We start from the raw sequence: 25,484 nt of genomic DNA, 5'->3' as shown, positions 1-25,484 counted from the left end.
TGTGATAAATCTATATTATACTGAGTGTATTTCCCACATTAATCAATACAAAGTACCTGCATCTTTCATTTTTTTTTAAATCAAGGCTGAATACTTTCTTCTTTGCCGCTGTCTTTTATTAAATCAGATTTGAGACTTTTAATTTGATTTCTTTCAGCGTGGACAGCACTACAAAATGGTGTCCTCACTATATAGTGCCCTATATAGTGAGTAGGGATCAATTTCGGACACAGGGGTTGTCAAAAGACGCGCGCGCCCTCTTTCGAATGCTGATGTAATCAAGCCGGAAGTTTTGTTTGTTTTGATAGCAATGAGGAAAGTTTGAAAAAAGTAGGCAGTAGTCATCATTTAAACTTGTTTTTGTGCAATATTTCATTTGGAAAACAGTTTTCAAAATGGCGGCACAGACACCTGGCTGACACTTGACGTTTTGAAGTCTCGCACAAGTCTCGTGAAGATCGCGCGGATAAGCGACGCCTGCCGTGGACCAAACGAACTACATTCAACATGGCTAAAAACTGAATAGGTCGATAAGTATAATATTTAATTGCAATTAGTTGCCAATACAAGTCACGATATAAGGTTACTAAAACCAAAAACGTAATTGAATCTCATCTCATTATCTCTAGCCGCTTTATCCTGTTCTACAGGGTCGCAGGCAAGCTGGAGCCTATCCCAGCTGACTACGGGCGAAAGGCGGGGTACACCCTGGACAAGTCGGCAGGTCATCACAGGGCTGACACATAGACACAGACAACCATTCACACTCACATTCACACCTACGGTCAATTTAGAGTCACCAGTTAACCTAACCTGCATGTCTTTGGACTGTGGGGGAAACCAGAGCACCCAGAGGAAACCCACGCGGACACGGGGAGAACATGCAAACTCCACACAGAAAGGCCCTTGCCGGCCACGGGGCTCGAACCCGGACCTTCTTGCTGTGAGGCGACAGCGCTAACCACTACACCACCGTACCGCCACGTAATTGAATAACACGTTATTTAAGAAATAAAGCAAGTTTAAAAATGACTTCAGTTGCTTTTTAAATCAAGGCTGAATAATTTCTTTTTTGCCTTTTATTAAATCAAATTTGAGGCTTTTGATTAATTCCTCGCTCTGCACTCAAACTTTTATTCTTGTATTTTATGTTTTATTCTATTTTAGCTTTTTTTCTCTTCTCTTACTATTTTTAACTGTACTTGAATGTCCGTTTATAATGTGTTTCTTCCTCCATCCATTCACCCCAACACACATTTTTTCTTTCAGCGTGACCGCAATGCATGGTGGTATATATTGGTTAGTGACCATCAGTTGTACACTACTTTTCACGGTGCATTGTGGGATACTATGAGTCCACTACTGTATATAGGGTGTAATAATTCTCACTATACATTCGGACAGCACTACAAAATGCCGAGCTCACTATATAGTCCACTATCTAGTGAGTAGTGAGTGATTTTGGACTCAGGACAAGGCTCTGTGATGATGTGTAATAAGTCTGACAGGTTTAATGACAACTCAGTTTACCTGTTATCCTAGTTTGGTGCGACAGTTGCTTTAACCTCCTAAGGCCCAAGCTGTTTTTTTTTACATGCATTTTTTATTTCTCTTTGCTATTTGGGCTTATTAGAACCTGATTAGAATAAAAACTAAGCATCATCTTTTGATAAGATGTACTTTTAGAGAAAAAGTATGTCCACATAATGGATTTCCATAAAGTGCTGTCCACGCATGTGACCGCTAAGCCCTAGGAGGTTAAGAAAGAAGCTGTTAACTGTAAATTTATTCTTTTTTTTTTTAAAGATCTGTTCATAAAAATGAGATCTAAAAATTGAGGTATGAATAGTGTTATATTGTGTAATGAGAGGTTTAAAAACTAAAGGCTCCGCTTGAAATAATATGAAAAGGTTAAATGTGCTGAAGAATTGTAGGAATAAAAGCTCAAGCCCTACCCGTTCTATTTTGCATTGTAATTGTGTCTTGCTCATTCATGCAAATTTGCAAGATGCAGTTCGAAATGTTAATGTTCTCAGATGTAACACAATATTTTATGTAACTTCATCAACCTGACTGACTGATAGAGGGACTTCAAAACAAACACTTTCTCGGCCGTATAATCGCTTGACACATTTGTCCCAAATCTGGTTTGTTCTGACGTGATTGAGTGCTTGCTGTCAGAATCCCATGTGAGGATTGATTTTGACTTGTACTTGAGACGTGCTCTTGAAAGCATTACGGCTGTGTCCTCGACTCCAATATAGCTCAGTAAAGAGGCCACGATTTATGCACCATAAAAGACTCCTGATGTATCACAAAAGCATCACGTTTGAGGTCTCGGCCGAAGAACGAGGCACAGGTTTGGTTTTAACATGTGCAAAAAACCTGGCGTTCTGGATTGTATTCACAACATCCCTCACCTAGCTGATGGTTTCAGCTCTTATTGTGCCATATGCAACGCTGCCTATATGCCCTCCATCCATCATGAGAAACGATGTTCAAAAAACTTTCCTAATTAAGTGCAGATGTCATGGATGTTTAATCGTCATTATCCTTTCATTTTGCCAGACTCGTTGACCCAGGAGATAGAGACTGACCGCAGCAGTGGCAGAACAGATGCTGAAAGGACAATACAAGGTACATGTTTTTGAGAAGACTATAAATCTCTCTCTATGAGCCTTAGTTTCAGCCTGCTGTTCAAGCATGCAGCCTACCATCTGGGCCACAGCTCTCACAGTTCAAGAGGAAGGTCAAGATCACTGGGATTCGTCAAGAGAACACTTTATTTAAAAAAAATAAAGAATTAAAATGAGTTTATCTCACAAATGTGTGTATGATAAAAGTATCATTATTTGCCAGTGTCAAGCAATAAATAAATAAAAGTATGCTAGAGCCAATGGGCTGTTCAAAACAATTACCAGTGACACATTTACATCCAGTTTTGTGAAAGTATAAATGCAACTATTTAATTACAATCATGAGCAGCTGGGAATTTAATGATTTGGTGCTTTCTAAAATAAATGTGACTTAAACGTATAAAAAGAAAATTAGTTTAAGATCAGACTAGCTGAGAAATTAAAATAATATTCATGGATCTATTTATTTATTTTTTTAATAAAACGGCACAATTGCATTTTAGTGACAAGATAATAAAAAAAAAAATAGACAGTATTTTTATTCATTCATCATTAGAAACTCAATCCTGGCCATTCTTTGTTGGTTCTAGAGCCGATCCTGGGAACGCTGAATGTAAAGTGGGAATACATGCAGGATCAGATAGTAATCCATTACAGGGCACCATGTACATACACACTCACACACTCATTCACAACGAAGGGCAGTTTCTAGTATCCAGTCCACCTACTGGGATATTTTTGGCAGGTGGGAATCATCTTTTAATTTATGATATTCAAAGATATTTGTCACAGTGGGCCTTGTTTATCAATTGTTTTGTGAAGTTTTCTATAATTTTTTTTCATGGGTTAAATGAGACTAAAAATTCCTGCCAGATTTAGAAAAGTATCAGTAAAGCTGATTTTCTTCATACTCGTGTGTGTACTGTGTGTTTGGAAAGGCCTGAGCATGTTTATGGCACTGTTGATTTACATTTAGTGACTCCCAATGAACACCATAAAAGACAAAGCTCACCGAGAACTGAAAAGGAAAAACAGCAAACGAGTGCCAGCTAAATCTTCCAGTAATGAAACTCAGCCATTAGAGCGCATCAGCTACCACAGACACACACTGCACACTGACTCTTCCTCCTCTTATAGCGTGCCATTTCCTAATTAAATGGCTGGTCTTATTTGCCTTAATTTATGGATTTGTTTTCAATTGTTTGATTACAAGTCATTAATATAAAATGATTGAGTTTAACAAACACAATGTTTCTAAAGTGTGTATACAGTTGAAATGACTATATATATATATATATATATATATATATATATATATATATATATATATATATATAAAACCCCGATTCCAAAAAAGTTGGGACAAAGTACAAATTGTAAATAAAAACAGAATGCAATGATGTGGAAGTTCCAAAATTCCATATTTTATTCAGAATAGAACATAGATGACATACAAATGTTGAAACTGAGAAAATGTATCATTTAAAGAGAAAAATTAGGTGATTTTAAATTTCATGACAACAACACATCTCAAAAAAGTTGGGACACGGCCATGTTTACCACTGTGAGACATCCCCTTTTCTCTTTACAACAGTCTGTAAACGTCTGGGGACTGAGGAGACAAGTTGCTCAAGTTTATGGATAGGAATGTTAACCCATTCTTGTCTAATGTAGGATTCTAGTTGCTCAACTGTCTTAGGTCTTTTTTGTCGTATCTTCCGTTTTATGATGCGCCAAATGTTTTCTATGGGTGAAAGATCTGGACTGCAGGCTGGCCAGTTCAGTACCCGGACCCTTCTTCTACGCAGCCATGATGCTGTAATTGATGCAGTATGTGGTTTGGCATTGTCATGTTGGAAAATGCAAGGTCTTCCCTGAAAGAGACGTCGTCTGGATGGGAGCATATGTTGCTCTAGAACCTGGATATACCTTTCAGCATTGATGGTGTCTTTCCAGATGTGTAAGCTGCCCATGCCACACGCACTAATGCAACCCCATACCATCAGAGATGCAGGCTTCTGAACTGAGCGCTGATAACAACTTGGGTCGTCCTTCTCCTCTTTAGTCCGAATGACACGGCGTCCCTGATTTCCATAAAGAACTTCAAATTTTGATTCGTCTGACCACAGAACAGTTTTCCACTTTGCCACAGTCCATTTTCAATGAGCCTTGGCCCAGAGAAGATGTCTGCGCTTCTGGATCGTGTTTAGATACGACTTCTTCTTTGAACTATAGAGTTTTAGCTGACAACGGCGGATGGTATGCTGACTTGTGTTCACAGATAATGTTCTCTGGAAATATTCCTGAGCCCATTTTGTGATTTCCAATACAGATGCATGCCTGTATGTGATGCAGTGCCATCTAAGGGCCCGAAGATCACAGGCACTGTAAATGGCACAGAACAATTTTCCGAAAGGACAAATAAATAAATATCCTATCCTACCCAGTATGGTTTTCCGGCCTTGACCCTTACGCACAGAGATTCTTCCAGATTCTCTGAATCTTTTGATGATATTATGCACTGTAGATGATGATATGTTCAAACTCTTTGCAATTTTACAGTGTTGAACTCCTTTCTGATATTGCTCCACTATTTGTCGGCGCAGAATTAGGGGGATTGGTGATCCTCTTCCCATCTTTACTTCTGAGAGCCGCTGCCACTCCAAGATGCTCTTTTTATACCCAGTCATGTTAATGACCTATTGCCAATTGACCTAATGAGTTGCAATTTGGTCCTCCAGCTGTTCCTTTTTTGTACCTTTAACTTTTCCAGCCTCTTATTGCCCCTGTCCCAACTTTTTTGAGATGTGTTGCTGTCATGAAATTTCAAATGAGCCAATATTTGGCATGAAATTTCAAAATGTCTCACTTTCGACATTTGATATGTTGTCTATGTTCTATTGTGAATACAATATCAGTTTTTGAGATTTGTAAATTATTGCATTCCATTTTTATTTACAATTTATACTTTGTCCCAACTTTTTTGGAATCTGGGTTGTATATACACAGTGGTATGCAAAAGTTTGGGCACCCCTGGTCAAAATTGCTGTTACTGTGAACAGTTAAGCAAGTTGAAGATGAAATGATCTCCAAAAGGCATAAAGTTAAAGATGACTCATTCCCTTTATATTTCAAGCAAAAACAATTTTTTTATTTTCATCTTTTACATTTTCAAGATGGCGGCACGGTGGTGTAGTGGTTAGCGCTGTCGCCTCACAGCAAGAAGGTCCTGGGTTCGAGCCCCGGGGCCGGCGAGGGCCTTTCTGTGTGGAGTTTGCATGTTCTCCCCGTGTCCGCGTGGGTTTCCTCCGGGTGCTCCGGTTTCCCCCACAGTCCAAAGACATGCAGGTTAGGTTAACTGGTGACTCTAAATTGACCGTAGGTGTGAATGTGAATGGTTGTCTGTGTCTATGTGTCAGCCCTGTGATGACCTGGCGACTTGTCCAGGGTGTACCCCGCCTTTCGCCCGTAGTCAGCTGGGATAGGCTCCAGCTTGCCTGCGACCCTGTAGAAGGATAAAGCGGCTAGAGATAATGAGATGAGATGAGACATTTTCAAGATGACAAAAAAGGAAAAGGGCCCGAAGCAAATGTTTGGGCACCCTGCATGGTTCGTACCTAGTAACACACCCTTTGGCAAGTATCACAGCTTGTAAACATTTTTTGTAGCCAGCTAATAATCTTTCAGTTCTTACCTGGGGGATTTTCACACATTTGTCCTTGCAAAAGGCTTCCAGTTCTACAAGTTTCCTGGGCTGTCTTGCATGCACTGCTCTTTTGAGATCTATCCACAGATTTTTAATGATGTTTAGGTCAGGGGACTGTGAGGGCCAGGGCAAAACCTTCAGCTTGTGCCTCTTGAGGTATTCCATTGTAGATTTTGAGGTGTGTTTTGGATCATCGTCTTATTGTAGGACCCATCCTCTTTTTAACTTCAACTTTTTTACAGATGGTGTGATGTTTGCTTCCAGAATTTGCTGGTATTTATTCGAATCCATGCTTCCCTCGACCAATGAAATGTGCCCTGTGCCACTGGCTGGAACACAACCCCAAAGCATGATCGATCCACACCCATGCTTCAGAGTTGGAGAGGTGTTCTTTTCCTGGAATTTGGCACCCTTTTTTCTCCAAACATACCTTTGCACATTGTGGCCAAAAAGTTCTATTTTGATTTCATCACTCCGCAGGACTTGTTTCCAAAATGCATCAAGCTTGCTTAGATGTTCATTTGCAAACTTCAGACGCTGAAGTTTGTGGCTAGGATGCAGGAAAGGTTTTCTTCTGATGACTCTCCCATGAAGGTCATATTTGTTCAGGTGTCTCTGCATAGTAGAACAGTGCACCACCACTCCAGGGTCTGCTAAATCTTTCTGAAGGTCTTTTGCAGTCAAACGGGGTTTTATTTGCCTTTCTAGCAATCCAACGAGCAGTTCTTTCAGAAAGTTTTCTTCATCTTCCAGACCTCACCTTGATGTCCACTGTTTCTGTTAACTGCCATTTTTTAATAACATTACAATCTGAGGAAACCGCTACCTGAAAACACTTTGCTATGTTCTTGTAGCCTTCTCCTGCTTTGTGAGCATCAATTATTTTATTATTCAGAATGTGAGGGAGTTGCTTAGAGGAGCCCATGGCTGTTGATTTTAGGGACAAGTTTGAGGAGTCAGAGAATTTATACAGCTTTGAAATCTGCATCATCTGATCTTTCCTAATGAAGAATTTGAACAAGCCACAGCTCAGTAAGCTAATTAAGGTCTGGAACCTTGGTAAAAGTTACCTGAGAACTCAAATGTATTGGGGTGCCCAAACTTTCACATGGTGTTCCTTTTCTTTTGTCAATCTCCAATTGTCTCATCTCATCTCATTATCTGTAGCCGCTTTATCCTGTTCTACAGGGTCGCAGGCAAGCTGGAGCCTATCCCAGCTGACTACGGGTGAAAGGTGGGGTACACCCTGGACAAGTCGCCAGGTCATCACAGGGCTGACACATAGACACAGACAACCATTCACACTCACATTCACACCTACGGTCAATTTAGAGTCACCAGTTAACCTAACCTGCATGTCTTTGGACTGTGGGGGAAACCGGAGCACCCGGAGGAAACCCACACGGACACGGGGAGAACATGCAAACTCCACACAGAAAGGCCCTCGCCGGCCCCGGGGCTCGAACCCAGACCTTCTTGCTGTGAGGCGACAGCGCTAACCACTACACCACCGTGCCACCCATCTCCAATTGTACAAAACAAAAATAATACACAAATCTTGCAGAAAACTTTGAAAAGAAATGTGTCATCTTTACCTTTATGCCTTTTGGTGATCAGTTCATCTTCTGCTCACTTAACTATTCACAGTAACAGACATTTTCAGTAAGGGTGCCCGAACTTTTGCATGCCACTGTATGTTAGCGACAGTGCTATCACTACACCACTGTGCCACTTGGGTAGTGGTTAGTGCTGTTGCCTCATAGCAAGAAGGTTCTGGATTCAAGCCCAGCGGCCGATGAGGGCCTTTCTGTGTGGAGTTTGCATGTTCTCCCCATGTCTGTGTGGGTTTCCTCCAGGTGCTCCGGTTTCCCCCACAGTCCCAAGACATGCGGTTAAGTTAACATGGGGGCGGCCTTGGGCTGAAGTGCACTTGAGCAAGGCACTGAACCCACAACTGCTCCCTGGGTGCTGTAGCATAGCTGCCCACTGCTCTGGGTATGTGTGTGTGTGTGTGTGTGTGTGTGTTCATTGCTCATTTGTGTGTATGCATGTGTGTGTTCGCTGCTTCAGATGGGTTAAATGCAGAGGAGGAATTTCACTGTGCTTGAGTGTGTGTGTGACAAATAAAGGCTTCTTCATATTCTATCCACATTCATTCACTGGGCAACAGTGTTGGGCAAGTTACTTCAAAACTGTTTTGTGTTATTTATTACTTGTTACTGTCATTTTCGCATAGCAATGGCGAAAGATACCTTTGGTAAAATGAGCTCCATACTCAAAAACAGAAATATCACAACAGACACGAAACTAAGGACACTAAAATCGTATGTATGGTCAGTCCTCCTATATGGTTGCGAATGCTGGACAATTACAAATGACTTAAAGAAGAAGTTGGAGGCAACAGAGATGTGGTTCCTCAGACGAATGCTGAGAATATCTTGGGAAAAGAGAAAGACAAATGAAGAAGTTCTACAGCTGGCAGGAACAAAACGTTCACTTATTAAGACAATCAGAAAACGACAACTGGATTTCTTTGGCCACATCAACAGAAAAGACGGCCTAGAAAAACTTGTGTTAAGTGGTAAAATTGAAGGAAAGCGAGGAAGAGGAAGACAGAGAATGACATATACAAATAGCCTTAACACCTTTGCCACCAACAGTTCACTGACCAATAATGATCTTATCCACCTTACTGGCAACAGAACTGACTGGCAGGCCATGATCGTCGATGCCTGTGCCAGGCCTGACACATGAAGAAGAAGAAGAAGAAGAAGAACTGTCATTTTAAAGTAATTAGTTACATTACAATATTACTGTATTTAAAATGTAAGGCATTACACTACTATTGCATTACTTTTAAGTTACTCTCACCAAAATAACTGGAAGTATGGATTTGGCAATCTAAATGTAGCTCAAGACGCTCAATTAGCTCATCACACATCCAGTGGAAGGTGATGTGGTATCTGACTAAGCTAGGCTTATGGTTAAAAAGAGTAGAATATAATAGCCACAGTGATGGCTCATGGCACAATACAAGGAACAATCATTGCAAGAACAGACAAAAGGTCAAAGTCTGGCAAATTGTGATAGAAATACTGCAACTTTAGGCCTATTCATATTAACATTAATTGAACTATATTGTATTGTAATGTCTAAAGATATGACAGGATGCAAAATTAGCATTTCTATGCCTTTATTGTTTTCAAATTCATAGCATTAAGCATAGTTTATGCTTCATAAAAAAAAAAAAAGATTAGCCCTCAGGGATATGACTCCATCATTTCAGAAATTTAACAAAAAATGAACACATTATGGCAAATCGTAGCCTACAATAAAACTGGCCTGAAAAAAAACCCACAAGCCTTTTAAATCACGGCTAGACAATGACTGTTAGCTATATGAGGCTACCCAGTCACATTTCGAAAAACAGAATTAGAAACAACAAAATCAAAGTGCTTTTAATGATATTGAAGTGCCTAGGCCTGTTAGCCCTCGAAGGAAAGGCAGCTCAATCACTTTAGTCTGACTTCCAACCAGAAAAAAACTCAGTTATACAGGACAAAAATGTAAACAAACTGTCAGCATATCTTCAACAACATACTCTGCCACAAGTCTCCTAACCTCTTGAGGCTGAAGGAGCATCTGAGAGCGGCAGAACGTTAATTTTGGCTGCTTTGTGATTTTATCGCCACTCTCATCCTCCGCTTGCTTCCTTGCTAACTTCATGTTACTATGGCACCTCTGGAAATGTTTAGTTAAATTACTGGTGCTATTTCGGGAAGTGGACAGTTCTTCAGGTTTAGCACACAAAGTGCATTTGACTACGATGTTCTTCACATCCTTATTTTTTACAAACTTAAAGTAATGGGCGTGTGCCCATCTGGAGAATGTGCTATCCGACGTTAGATCAGCTGCAGGTTCACTCATCTCTCTCTCCTGTCTGACTAGCCTAAAGGAAAAGGAAGTGAAACATTTTGCGCGGACGTTTCACCTCTGCTGATCTCGCGGTGATTTTGGCAAATTTGTATGAAGGAAAAAAAAACCCCACCACTTCATTCCAGGTTAAAAATGCATTGTAACGCGCGTTACTGACATTTGTACCGAGTAAATATTACCAATTTTTTTTTCTGTAATGCCTTTCATTACCGCGTTACTGCAAAAATCAATGCATTACAGTAATTTGTTACTTTTGTAACACGTTACTCCCAACACTGCTGGGCAATTGCAATATGGGCATTCACATGCGCTGATTGGCTACTGTACTACTAGGCTATCAGCTCATATACCGTGAGTAGAGAAAAACAAAATGGTGGAGCGTGTTGCTGAACCAACTGAGGATGAAATAAAAACTCTACTCGAAAACAAAACCCCCAAAAATATATTTTTTAAAAAAGCAACAAAATATGGAATGAAAGTATTTGATGGTAAAAATGTATCTCATCTCATCTCATTTTCTTCCACTTATCCGGGGCCGGGTCGCGGAGGCAGCAGTCTGAGCATGGAAGCCCAAACTTCTTTCTCCCAAGACACCTCGGCCAGCTCCTCGGGAAGAACACCAAGGCTTTCCCAGGCCAGCCAAGAGACATAGTCCCTCCAGCGTGTCCTGGGTCTTCCCCGGGGCCTCCTCCCAGGGGGACATGCCTGGAACACCTCCCCAGGGAGGCGTCCAAGAGGCATCCGAAAGAGATGCCCGAGCCACCTCAGCTGATTCCTCTCGATGTGGAGGAGCAGCGGCTCTACTCCGAGCTCCTCCCAAATGACTGTGCTTCTCACCCTATCTCTAAGGGAGCGCCCAGCCACCCTGCGAAGGAAACTCATTTCGGCCGCTTGTATCCGCGATCTTACATAAAACATGTAACATAAAAATTATCTTTTTTTATTTTTCAAGAATTACTATTATATCATTTTTCACAAATTGCTACCGTCATTTCGCCGGTTTGTTTACATTCTAAGCAGAAATGATTTTGTCAGATGTTTTGTATAAAAAGTTTCTATTAATCAAATTTGCAAAAGATAAAAATGCTCTTTTTCTCAAAATCCAGTGAATGTGGATAGAATAAAACAGTTATTCCACTCAATGTCGTCGTACATCACTGATAGCCAACTCTGCACTACGCGCCTCGTCTGCTATCAGCTCATGTACGACTTGATTTAATGGAATAACTGTTAATTATTTTTTTCGTGGTCTGGTTTCCATCAAATCCCGCGCTCTGATTGGCTGGTGAGCGGGTCCGTATCCTACGGTACGGACCCCAGTTATGGACCTCTGGCGACTCGCTCGTTCACAACAACAAACATAGTAGCAATTTTTGTCAACATTTATTTTCGCATTTCTCAGGAGAATAGCATTAATTTTACATCATGGATAGCGATAACAACAGTGTTCACAGCAAAAGCGAGTTTTACTACCCTGAGGAAGAAGAAATAAAAGAAAACATTTCAGGAGAAAGCTAAAAACCTGTAACTTGCTAACACTGAGCAAAAACAAGGCTGAATCCTGAATGACTCAATTTTGTATAGATAGGGGACTACATAGGCGGCAAAATGTAGTTTTTTTTTCCTACAATGGAAGTGCACTTGTATACCGAGGAGGAAGCCATTTGCATTACAGCCGTGAATGAGGATTCAAAATGGCGGCTCGCCTCAGCTCGGCTCGGTTTTCTGTTAGAATTTGGTAAAGAAAAAAATGAATATATTATTTACTAGCTTAAGGTCGGTCTGATGGTCAAATACCGTGACCTCAGCCTTGAATACTGACCTCGGCCCAGAGGGCCTCGGTCAGTACTTTCAAGACCTCAGTCACGGTATTTCACGATACGGACCTCCCAGCTGGTAAATAACATATATATTTATAATTTCAGTAACTCTTGTACTATTTGAAGCAATTGAGGTTCACATCAGTGAGTCTCATTAAACATGAACTGTATTAACTCAGAGCTCACGTAGGATACATATATTTTTTCAGACTCACTGAATTTTCCTGAATACCTTGCTTCTTGTGTAAATTCTCCTGTACACAGTATCTGAATACATTTGTCCATGTCTAGTTTGATAAACGAAGCCCAGTAATAAAACATGTATGAATCAGCTCGAATGATAAACATAAGTAAAGCCTAGGTCACAACCGGCTGTACGTGCTCCTACGGCCGGTCTACGTGCAAAGAACGCAAGAAACGCACGGAGGGCACGCGTGTGACGTGCTGATTTTCGAGCCGTAGACTGGCCGCAGACCGGCCGCAGAGGTTCTTTGTCATGTCAAACAAACTCTACGGGCGCTTACATTTTTTTTCAGGTTGCAAGACAAACTTACAGCCAACGTGCGTCTTTCTCCACGAACAAAAAAAAACGCAGCAATTTGGGAAACACCAAAAATCGCATGTCCAAAAAATCGTACGTCCGGTTGTGACCTAGGCTTAAGTGCAGGCTTGAACCAAAACCACCACTAAAGAGAGCATAAAGTAACAAGAGCTGCAATAATACTGATTTTTAAAAAAGAAGTAAACTCGAAGGGCACTCGGTAGAGCGCATACCTCCAAATCACTTCACTTTATCAAACCTATGATAATACTAAAACATCATCAAAATCTGTTCAGTACTTTTTGAGTTACATTGGGAGCAGACAAAGAGTCCTGGATCCCTAAACATATCCAGATTTGCATCAAAATCTAATCAATTGTTTCCTGGCCCATGGTTCACCTTTTGTCAAAATATCATCAAAATCTGTTCATTACTTTATGAGTTACGTTGGGAACAGACAAACAAACAGAGGCAACAACGTCACCGTAACCCTCCAACAAAGTTAGCGGAGGTAATAAATGAAAAATCAAAGCATGCAAGCAGGAAGTACCTGAATGTCCTTGAGGTGACAGGCAGGAACAGTATGGGAAATGTTTGTAGCATTTACAGTCTAATAATTACCCATATCAGCTAAATACAAGAGAACAATAACAGAAAAAAAAACATTATCAGCTCAATACTAGTGTCTCTGTTCTGCACGCTGTTAGTGTTTAGTGTTTTATCCTGATTTAATTCTAGACCTCAGAAGTGTGTAAGGTGTATCTGTGAGTTGTTGTAAATACACTGCCAAAACCTCTGATCCTCGTGTCAGATGTCCATATTGCTTTTGATTTGCACTGCAGTAATAAGGTATATCTTTAATCTTTAATCTTGTCGCGGAAGGTACGCCAGGACCTGGTGGGTTGGGCTCCTTCTGTTCCAAAGGTAGTCAGATAACATTGTAATTCTTGTGAACATTATATGTCGAGTTTTTATGATCAGCAGCTTACAGCTCATCAGACATATCTAAGTCGAAACTAAACTTGCGTGAACATGTGTAAGAGTCAGACGTGAATTCATTTAGCAGAACAGTGTGTCAGAGAAAATGGAGATTGATGCTTCAATGTAACTAATGACTACCAGATGACATTTCTTCTAAAGACGCATAGGCACACTTTATGAGAAGGATCAAAGTTATCCTCTGGGTGAATACAGCTTTCCTTTTTTTTATGGCATATTCATTCACTGTAATTGAGAATCATAAACATTATTTGCAATCCCTGAATATTTTACCAAAATGTTAGGAAAACACAGGCGGCACGGTGGTGTCGTGGTTAGCGCTGTCGCCTCACAGCAAGAAGGTTCTGGGTTCAAGCCCAGTGGCAAACGAGGGCCTTTCTGTGCGGAGTTTGCATGTTCTCCCCGTGTCTGTGTGGGTTTCCTCTGGGTGCTCCGGTTTCCCCCACAGTCTAAAGACATGCAGGTTAGGCTAACTGGTGGCTCTAAATTGTGAGTGTGAATGGTTGTTTGTCTCTATGTGTCAGCCCTGTGATGATCTGGTGACTTGTCCAGGGTGTACCCCGCCTCTCACCCATAGTCAGCTGGGATAGGCTCCAGCTTGCCTGCGATCCTGTACAGGATAAGCGGTTATGGGTAATGGATGGATGGATAGATGGATGGGTTAGGAAAACACACAAAGTCCAGACAAATTACATTTTTATTTATTTATTTATTTACCCAGAAGCATCAAAATCCATGGTTTATCTGTAACATTTGTCATTTTTGGTGCTCTTGCGACAGTGATACAGGAGACACCTGAAAACATTCTTAAATAAAGCAGCAGTCAGAACAAACATGAACTGAACATGAATAAAATTTGCCCGGAGGAAATCAGTCAGACTGAACATGAAAGAAATGTGCCCACTTCACTGAAGGGTAAAACATATGGGCTTGCGGGATGTAAAAACATGTATTTGCTTCTGGTAGCAGTTATTTTCACTTTGTGCCTACTTTATCTCGGTGAACGTTGACCTGTAAATCCTTGATTCTTCTTTTTTGAGCCAACAGAAAACAAGAAGGTGGAAAAATAACAGAGGAGCTGTTAATTAGCAATCACACCAGACTTTTGCCTTGCTGTTTTTCACTGTTGATTGGCACACATATAAGAAAAGAAAATATTGTTAAAACCCCACCCCTCCCCCCAATCCCCTCTCTTGCCAACACGTTATCTTTTTCAACATCACAATATCACACCTGTCAGAACGTATATGTCGTGTTGATGCAGGCAACTCGATGGTATCATGTGATCTGTTAATCTGTATGCAACCAAAATAAAACCAAACCTGAATCTGGACCTGGAAACTGAATGGGAGAAACTTATCATTGTATCCACTTATCACAGTGGTTGAATTTCTGATTCAGGACATAGATTAATTAATAATAAAAGCGTACGGTAGGATGAGGATCAAGTTTTCTGGGAAAGTCTGGTTTGTGGCGGCACGGTGGTGTAGTGTAGTGGTTAGCGCTGTCGCCTCACAGCAAGAAGGTCCTGGGTTCGAGCCCCGGGGCCGGTGAGGGCTTTTCTGTGCGGAGTTTGCATGTTGTCCGCGTGGGTTTCCTCCGAGTGCTCCGGTTTCCCCCACAGTCCAAAGACATGCAGGTTAGGTTAACTGGTGACTCTAAATTGACCGTAGGTGTGAATGGTTGTCTGTGTCTATGTGTCAGCCCTGTGATGACCTGGCGACTTGTCCAGGGTGTACCCCGCCTTTCGCCCGTAGTCAGCTGGGATAGGCTCCAGCTTGCCTGTGACCCTGTAGAAGGATAAAGCGGCTAGAGATAATGAGATGAGTCTGGTTTGTTTGGTTTTTCCATCTACTTGTTAAGATGTTCATGTGAGCATTGTTGGCACCTCTGCCTTTCCAATGTGACAACAGTTTATTTTCCAGGCTACCAGGTGTGTGGGGGGGGCACAAAACAAAAATAGCCTGATAATTGAAATCAGTTATATGCTAATTAACTACATTAGTTTATGTCTCATTTCAATTAGCAAGCAGCAAGAGGATGTAAAATAAACCACAAAAACTAAGACTGTATTTTTGTGATGTTTTGTGTTGTACACAGTGCACAGTATGGTTGTGTACTTTACCTCAAATCGTACATGCCTAAGCATTTAAACTCAAATAAGTGCACCCAGCAGCGGCATGAGAACACAGCCCTTATCACTGTGCCTGGTCTCAATTTCCCTTTGAAAATAGTCCGTGGAAATTGCTATGAAATGTGGGAAATGGCATTTTAATACCCAGTCACGAGTAAAAGCCCCATAACCCAGTTTGATTAGCCTACTTAAAAGATATTTTTGTGAAGGAAGGATTCAATGAAAGGAGTCTTTTAACCCCACTAAATCAAAGCTCACTGCACTGATAACTGGGGCCTGAATACATTTGTTCTAAAGTCATGGATATGATCATAATACAGTTTTTATGTTCCGGATTCATCATATTTATGCATTAATTGTTATATTTCGGATGGTGTGTATAACAGAATGAATAATGAACATTTGCTTCATAGGTTTCTTTGCCACCACAGTCTATAAAAATAGACACACTCAAGTACAAACTTGGGTAGATCTTGACTTACGGTATCAGTCAGTTAGAAGGTAAAGGTCCTGCTGCCTGAAGAAGAATCAACGTCGATAAACATGTGTGTGTTTAACCGAAGCTGCACGTGTCTGAGATGTGTTTATTTCTGTCCTACACCCTGCAGACCGTGCTGCATTATATATATACAGTATATACAGTATATATATATGAATTGCCAAGTTATATATAGAGAAAAAAATCTAACCCATATATAACAAAGCCCAACAAAATGTGTCCCATAATTTCACCTCGTCTCTGTTCGGAAAAAAAAAAATTATAATAATGAGGGCATAATTTCAGAGAACTAATTATTTCTATTTGTCTTTTGTCACACTCTGTAATTCTGCTACATTAACGCGGTCTGTGTTTATTAATTGCTTTTCCAGCGTTTTGAATCCATTCCAAGAATAAGCTTGCCTGTTTTCCTTGGCCTTGTGCTTCTGGGAGAGCATCTTGCCACTAATTCCTCGCGATAACACACATAATATCTATTCAGTATCTCTCCTGATTCTCGCTTCCTGCCTCTTGATGTGTGCTGCAAGTTTACACGACCCTGTGAGGAGAGATAAAGTTCTTTGTTGCAAGATTAAACATCAAAACAGTTAAAGTGAAATTAAAATTAAATGAATGAGTGTCACTGAAGCAAAAAAGGCCATAATTAATGGTTCCCTTAATTGTCTTCATAAAATATTTGCATGGGCATAATTTGCATAATTTACATGTATTAATTAATCTTTCAAAGGCATTTTATGCTGAGAGAAGCCAAAAAATTTCCTTTGTTTTATTTAGCATCTGATGAAATATTTATCCTCTTTAATGAACTTTTCGTCTTGATTTGAATATAAAAATGCCAAAGTTTTAGCATATCTTAATGAGGAGTTTCTTTTATTAAACAACATTCCAGCCATATGATTTTGTCCACTCAAGGAGACAGATTTTTTTTTTAAAGATCCTGTGATAGGAATTGTAGTTTACGTTCACACTACTGAACCCAGAATTAATATGTTAATTGATAAATTTGTGATTAGTTGAAAGATTTGCTCCCAGGCATATATATATATATATATATATATATATATATATATATATATATATATATATATATATATATATATTTTTTTTTTTTTTTTTTTTTTTCAAAATTGCATTTCTTTTAATGTTCATGTTTTCATTCTTGTTTTCTGACACAATTAGTACTTTAATGGCATAATACTATTATGGCTTTTCTTTAGCATGATTAGTTCTAAGCCATATCCCTGCATTAAAACATGAAATGAAAAAGTATTGTATTGTCTGTTGTATTGTATTAATATTCCACACATCCTGTTCAACGCTTTCCAAATCTGCTGCATGTAAGAGACGCAGAGCTTAGCTTTGCTATTCAATTCAAAGCCAAGCTCTTTCAGACTTCAAATTAGAATTACAATTGAAATTATATTTATTTTCACTCATCTTCTAATAGTTTTCTATACATCACACCCACATGGGCTGGGAATAGAATCTTACTCCTTTCTTTTCCAGTGCAAACAGCATTTCCTTCTTTTATTTTTTAAAAAGATATTTATTTCATGTTATCTTATTGTAGCAGATATACGGGGTGTTTTAAAAAAAAAACGTGATACTATTTGAGATGTAAATATCCCAGAAACTACATAGTCTAGGCAAATTAAACTGAACAGGCTTAATGTTGAGTAATATAAGATTTATTCCTCAAAATTTGACTGATAAATTCAAAAGGTGTGTGGATTCCATGAACGATTTGACAAATTTTCAATATGCGTGCCGCCTGAGACACAGACACACTTTTCTTTTCCAGTGAATGGCATTTCTATACCCAAAAAGATAAAAACAAAAAAACATTAAACATAAAATTTTGACCTCTTTTCCACACGCTGTTCAAATTTGAGGTCAATTGAATGAGAATTGGCAAAATTATTAGATTGTGAAATTATATCAAATTTTTTGAAATACCCTGTATTTCTACGCTCTACTTCTAGACACATTTTGGATCTTTTGAATAAACTCTAGTCGAAAGCTTTAAGTCCAGAGTGAATAAACGCTAAACAGTTCCCATTTAGCTGCAACTCCTCCTCCCACACCATCGGGTCTGTAGCGTGCAGCACAATTCACACAGTAATGACTTTTACAGTGTTGGTGAATGGTGAGGGTCAGAGTGCAGTACATTAGAGACTCGGGTCTTCTTGCTGTAATTAGCCCTACTGTTTGTCTGTCTGTGTATCGTGGCTTTGTTGTTGCTCACGCAGTACACCACATAGCCAGGCCACAATTAATCAAAGTTCACAGGGTTTCTGAGCTTATATTAATCAACCTTTCTTGTAGCGGACACCAGATTATTAGCAAGAAGCAGAAAAGTCAGAATGCTGAGATGATTTATGAGCACATTGTTTACAGTCCAAAAACAGACGATTTTATTTGTGCAGAACCCCGGAACACATTCTGTATGTATTATAACTTAACACGTTTTGTATAAAATAGGTCACCCTGAAAACATAGCTGTGTAAAATTCCTATTCTCGTCCCATTCACTATCGTGCTTCCTCACTCTGTCACCGCTTTATGTATCTCGGGTGCTTTTTCTAAACTGAATTATTTAGCTTACACTGCCAAAAAGAGGCAACATTGCTCAAAGACAGAAACAGAACATCTCACGAACACTGGAAACGTTCAAGTAATAAACGTCAAACAAGCTCCTGAGCCATGCCTAACAGATGCTTTTACCAACGGAGGCAGTGAGCGGCCGCTGTTCACTCAGGCATGCGCCCGCTGCGAATGTTCCCTGCAAATGGACAATGCTCATTAGATTGCAGGTGCTGAGAGATAGCAGCTCAGAAGAGCGGCTGCCTTTTTCAATAAACACCTTCTCCACCCAAGAAGTGTCATTTATAAAGCATTTTACATCATGAGTGCAATATAATGTTCACCCAAGTGTGTTCGAAGAAATGCCTTAAACATATATGACAGGGTAGGAAAGTCTTACTGCAAGGAATACTCAGACATTAATATACTCTATATGACAGTTATTCTGTAGCTCGGCACCTTTTTATGGCCATGCAAAAGATAGAATAATATTAAGTCATGGCTTAATATGAGGAATTTATTATTGCAATAAAATATGAGTTTTATTAAGTTTTATCATTATCCAGTTCAGCTTTGCTAAAGTCTTAAGTCAGCTTGTCATGTGACCTGACTCTGAGGCTCAAGTATGAACGAAATGTAAAACAACCTATAACATATCAAATTAAACACGGCAATACGTTGTGACACTTGGAATTCTTAAGAGACTTTTTCTTATGTCGCTTTAGGATATAATAAAGCTGATTCCAGTCAAGTCATCGTTACACTTTAGGTTGTCTCATTTTTAGATGTTTCACCCACAGGCCAGTATGTTTTGTACAATATCTTAGCTCCAAGCCGATTGAGGTTTGTGGTTGTAAAATATTTGGAGAAGCAGTACGAGCAGACATTATGATAGATAAGCATTATGACAGTGCATAGTCATTGCCTGTCAACTCCACATATTTGCTCATACAATATAATTAAGTTATAATGATGGAATGATATGATTGATATTATAGGAAGCTATGCAGTGCTACAACGCAGAGGATTATGAGTTTTGTCAGAACTTTTAACAACCCTCAAGTGCATGTTTCATAAAAGAGAGAGAGAGAGAGATTGAGTCTAGTTACAGGGATGCCACACTGTCACAACAAGAACAACACACTGTGATGGCTCTCTATCTATCCCTTGTATGGTGTTCAGGTCTGTGGGAGCTGTTTTCATTTTTATCAAAGGAACAATGATATTAATTATTTTTTCAAACTCAGACTCATTGGCCTTGGCTCATTTTCTGTGAAAAACATACAGTATATCAGAACACATTTTCGATGACGGGGCGGCACGGTGGTGTAGTGGTTAGCGCTGTCGCCTCACAGCAAGAAGGTCCTGGGTTCGAGCCCTGTGGCCGGCGAGGGCCTTTCTGTGTGGAGTTTGCATGTTCTCCCTGTGTCCACGTGGGTTTCCTCCGGGTGCTCCGGTTTCCCCCACAGTCCAAAGACATGCAGGTTAGGTTAACTGGTGACTCTAAATTGACCGTAGGTGTGAATGTGAGTGTGAATGGTTGTCTGTGTCTATGTGTCAGCCTTGTGATGACCTGGCGACTTGTCCAGGGTGTACCCCGCCTTTCGCCCGTAGTCAGCTGGGATAGGCTCCAGCTTGCCTGCGGCCCTGTAGAACAGGATAAAGCGGCTAGAGATAATGAGATGAGATGAGATTTTCGATGACCACACACTGTACAAAAAAACAGTGTATTAAAAAACAAACAAAAAATGAGTAGCACTTTTTAAAATAAATGTAATCTAACAAAGGTAAAAGGCAAATATTAACCATATGCTATTTATATTGCTTGTCATTGGGGTGAAGTAAACATCTGTTAAGTAAAGTTGTTTGATTGTGTTGAATTTAAAACACCAAAATGCAGCAGGTCCACCAGACCCACAAACACTGGTTGAGTAACAAAAATATGAACACCACACAAGGGCTATCTATCTATTTATCTATCTACAACCCCGATTCCAAAAAAGTTGGGACAAAGTACAAATTGTAAATAAAAATGGAATGCAATGATGTGAAAGTTTCAAAATTCCATATTTTTTTTCAGAATAGAACATAGATGACATATCAAATGTTTAAACTGAGAAAATGTATCATTTAAAGACAAAAATTAGGTGATTTTAAATTTCGTGACAACAACACATCTCAAAAAAGTTGGGACAAGGCCATGTTTACCACTGTGAGACATCCCCTTTTCTCTTTACAACAGTCTGTAAACGTCTGGGGACTGAGGAGACAAGTTGCTCAAGTTTAGGGATAGGAATGTTAACCCATTCTTGTCTAATGTAGGATTCTAGTTGCTCGACTGTCTTAGGTCTTTTTTGTCGTATCTTCCGTTTTATGATGCGCCAAATGTTTTCTATGGGTGAAAGATCTGAACTGCAGGCTGGCCAGTTCAGTACCCGGACCCTTCTTCTACACAGCCATGATGCTGTAATTGATGCAGTATGTGGTTTGGCATTGTCATGTTGGAAAATGCAAGGTCTTCCCTGAAAGAGACATCGTCTGGATGGGAGCATATGTTGCTCTAGAACCTGGATATACCTTTCAGCATTGATGGTGTCTTTCCAGATGTGTAAGCTGCCCATGCCACACGCACTAATGCAACCCCATACCATCAGAGATGCAGGCTTCTGAACTGAGCGCCGATAACAACTTGGATCGTCCTTCTCCTCTTTAGTCCGAATGACACGGCGTCCTTGATTTCCATAAAGAACTTCAAATTTTGATTCGTCTGACCACAGAACAGTTTTCCACTTTGCCACAGTCCATTTTAAATGAGCTTTGGTCCAGAGAAGACGTCTGCGCTTCTGGATCATGTTTAGATACGGCTTCTTCTTTGAACTATAGAGTTTTAGCTGGCAACGGCGGATGGCACGGTGAATTGTGTTCACAGATAATGTTCTCTGGAAATATTCCTGAGCCCATTTTGTGATTTCCAATACAGAAGCATGCCTGTATGTGATGCAGTGCCGTCTAAGGGCCCGAAGATCACGGGCTCCCAGTATGGTTTTCCGGCCTTGACCCTTACGCACAGAGATTCTTCCAGATTCTCTGAATCTTTTGATGATATTATGCACTGTAGATGATAATATGTTCAAACTCTTTGCAATTTTACACTGTCGAACTGCTTTCTGATATTGCTCCACTATTTGTCGGCGCAGAATTAGGGGGATTGGTGATCCTCTTCCCATCTTTACTTCTGAGAGCCGCTGCCACTCCAAGATCCTCTTTTTATACCCAGTCATGTTAATGACCTATTGCCAATTGACCTAATGAGTTGCAATTTGGTCCTCCAGCTGTTCCTTTTTTGTACCTTTAACTTTTCCAGCCTCTTATTGCCCCTGTCCCAACTTTTTTGAGATCTGTTGCTGTCATGAAATTTCAAATGAGCCAATATTTGGCATGAAATTTCAAAATGTCTCACTTTCGACATTTGATATGTTGTCTATGTTCTCTTGTGAATATGATATCAGTTTTTGAGATGTGTAAATTATTGCATTCCGTTTTTATTTACAATTTGTACTTTGTCCCAACTTTTTTGGAATCGGGGTTCTATCTATCTATCTATCTATCTATCTATCTATCTATCTATCTATCTATCTATCTATCTATCTATCTATCTATCTATCTATCTATAATGCTTATCTATCAGGGTCACAGGAGAAGCTGGAGCCAATCCCAGCTGAGTTTGAGCAAGAGGTGGGGTCCACCCAGGGCAGGTTGCCAGTCTATCGCAAGACTAACACAGAGACTAATAGCCATTCACACTCACATTCACACCTATGAGAAATTTCGAGTAGCCAGTTGACCTAATCTGTATGTCTTTGGACTGTGGGAGGAAACTAAGGAGAACATACACACAGAAAAGCCCTAATCTTAGAGTGTGTAGATCATCCCCTTCAGTCTGAGTTTGTACTGTTGCCCTCAGGCCGTCGGTGGAGGGTGCCTGCTCTTCGGACTAAGAGACTTAAGGTTTCCTTTGTCCCCACTGCCATCCAGGGGTTGAATGGCAGTTAGCTCCAAGTTTTTAATTGTCTAGTGCTCATGTTTAATTTGTATGGACCCTGCCCATGACGTGTTGTCTGTTGTTGTGTATTGTGTGTGAATATCTTTGTGTGCATCTTTTTGGCTGCAAACCCATTTCCCTGTTTTGGGACAATAAAGATACCCTGACCCTTGATCAGTCATGAAGCTCTAACCCAGACCCTTCTTACTGTGAGGCGACAGTGCTAACCACTGCACCACCATTTACAGATATGCAGATTTATTTGTCCGTCCATCCATCCATTATCCGTAACCCCTTATCCTGTGCAAGCTGGAGCCTATCCCAGCTGACTATGGGTGAGAGGCGGGGTTCACCCTGGACAAGTCACCTGATCATCTCAGGGCTGATACATACCGTAGAGACACACAACTATTCACACTCAATGTCAATTTAGAGTCACCAGTTAACCTAACCGGTGTAGTGGTTAGCGCTGTCGCCTCACAGCAAGAAGGTCCGGGTTCGAGCCCCGTGGCCGGCGAGGGCCTTTCTGTGTGGAGTTTGCATGTTCTCCCCGTGTCCGCGTGGGTTTCCTCTGGGTGCTCCGGTTTCCCCCACAGTCCAAAGACATGCAGGTTAGGTTAACTGGTGACTCTAAATTGACCGTAGGTGTGAATGTGAGTGTGAATGGTTGTCTGTGTCTATGTATCAGCCCTGTGATGACCTGGCGACTTGTCCAGGGTGTACCCCGCCTTTTGCCTGTAGTCAGCTGGGATAGGCTCCAGCTTGCCTGCGACCCTGTAGAAGGATAAAGCGGCTAGAGATGATGAGATGAGTTAACCTAACCTGCATGTCTTTGGACTGTGGGGGAAACCGGAGCACCCAGAGGAAACCCACACAGACACGGGGAGAACATGCAAACTCCACACAGAAAGGCCCTCGTCGACCGCTGGGCTCGAACCCAGGACCTTCTTGCCTTGAGGCGACAGCGCTAACCACTACACCACCGTGCCGTCTGAGATTTATTTATTTATATTATTTTTTTTTATGATTTTTTTCCCATTTGTAATTTGTTGACGAACCAGAGAGTATCGTGTTTGTATGTGTTAACTTGGTAAAATAGTGTGAAGTAAGTGTGGCTTCGCAGAGAGGTGAAGTGAGAATAATGAAGTGACAGTAGTCTGATAAACATTGCTTGTGTGTAACTTTACTGGTGTAAGTGAACACATTAACACTATCTGAGTTTGGGGTTTGCTATTGTCAATTTTCTGCCACTAATCTTTTTTTTTTCTTCTTAGTTTGATACATTTCTAGTATTGGAGTTTGTCGCACTATTTCATTGCTAGTGTGTGTCCGAACCTCACACTCAGCAAAACTAAATATCATGATACTGTACATATTGTGCATTTAAAAAGAAAAATCTGCAGCATGTATCCTACTGGATAATTTCCTCACTCACCTCTGTTCTCTTTCTTTATCTTCGTTTCTTTCTCTACAGATGGAAGACTATTTTTGAAAACTACCGTGATGTACTGATGGGATGAAGTGGAGGACTCGGAACTCTATCATATGAAGATTTGAGAGACATCATATGAAGTGTACCCTCGTCAAGGGGCTTTTTTAGTTACAGAAACAGGTCAAGTTGATGACAGAGGCTCCATGGAAGTGACTGAGTTTGTCCCACAGCCTAAAGGAAGGCCGTGGCAGAACATAGAATTAGGATTCTTCTTCTCCAGTATCAACAATATGTCATGTCAGATTAACGATGGGGGTAAACATGTAAGCTGTTCTGAAGGCGACAATTTGAGCACAGTAAAAATGTACCGTGAGGTACACATGGTCATTATATTTACTAAAAAAATCCACAGCACTGAAGATTTTTATACTGTATTTAAAACCAGCGAGAAAGCTTTGAAAAAGAAATTCAGATCCAGGGGTTTTTGTTTTGTATTGAAAGATGTTAAAATCTTCATGTCATATGTTAAACTTCCTAGCTTGGAGAAAAAAAATTAAAAAGCCTCTGAAAATGTGAATTTGAATATATGTTGATCGGTAGTAATGACTAATCTTTGCTTTAAATGTTTTCTAAATTAGAAAAAAAAAATACAATCAAGTTTCATTTTTATCATCGTTGTACATACATGAACCAGAACTAGGTTAACCTGCTCAATTTGGTATGTGTATATAAAGTTAAAAAAATAAAAATAAAAAAAGGAAGAAGAAGGTATTGTGTATGCAGTAGATCTATTAGGAAAAACAATACCAACATTTATATTGAATTTATAGATTTGTTTCTGAGCCATTGTTCTTTCTGATAGCTGCCATTACGCTGAGGAAGCATGCAGGCATGTAAATGTTTGTCCTGAATTCCTGTTACTCAATAAATACTTAACTGTGCTGAACAACTACACGTATACGGCCGGTTCTCTTACACACTAATACAGCTGATCAGAACAAAACACCACATACATACCAGTATCTCCTTATTGACATCTAAAATGTCACCTCATTAGGTTGATTTCCCAATTAATGTGTAAATGTTCTCCAAATGCTGAGAGTTTAGTGCAGAACAACAAAAGAAACCCAAACCTAAGGTGACATTTCTAAGAGAAT

At 40.2% G+C, this 25,484-nt stretch overlaps 1 protein-coding gene across 3 annotated transcripts in view; it reads left to right on the top strand.

The window, feature by feature from the left end:
* dachd (dachshund d) overlaps nt 1-25,276 on the top strand; it is a 214,958-nt gene extending 189,682 nt beyond the window's left edge. For all 3 annotated transcript variants that reach the window (XM_060929535.1, XM_060929534.1, XM_060929533.1), the window contains 2 exons: nt 2,569-2,637; nt 24,370-25,276. In XM_060929535.1, coding sequence (XP_060785518.1) covers nt 2,569-2,637; nt 24,370-24,407 — 107 coding nt within the window. In that variant the 3' untranslated portion in view covers nt 24,408-25,276. The remainder of the gene's footprint in view (nt 1-2,568; nt 2,638-24,369) is intronic.
* The last annotated feature ends 208 nt before the right edge of the window (nt 25,277-25,484 follow it).

This window comes from Neoarius graeffei, chromosome 9 (assembly GCF_027579695.1).
Source record: "Neoarius graeffei isolate fNeoGra1 chromosome 9, fNeoGra1.pri, whole genome shotgun sequence".
In the NCBI taxonomy this organism is placed as follows: Eukaryota; Metazoa; Chordata; class Actinopteri; order Siluriformes; family Ariidae; genus Neoarius; species Neoarius graeffei.
This window is presented reverse-complemented; position numbering and strand designations above follow the sequence as displayed.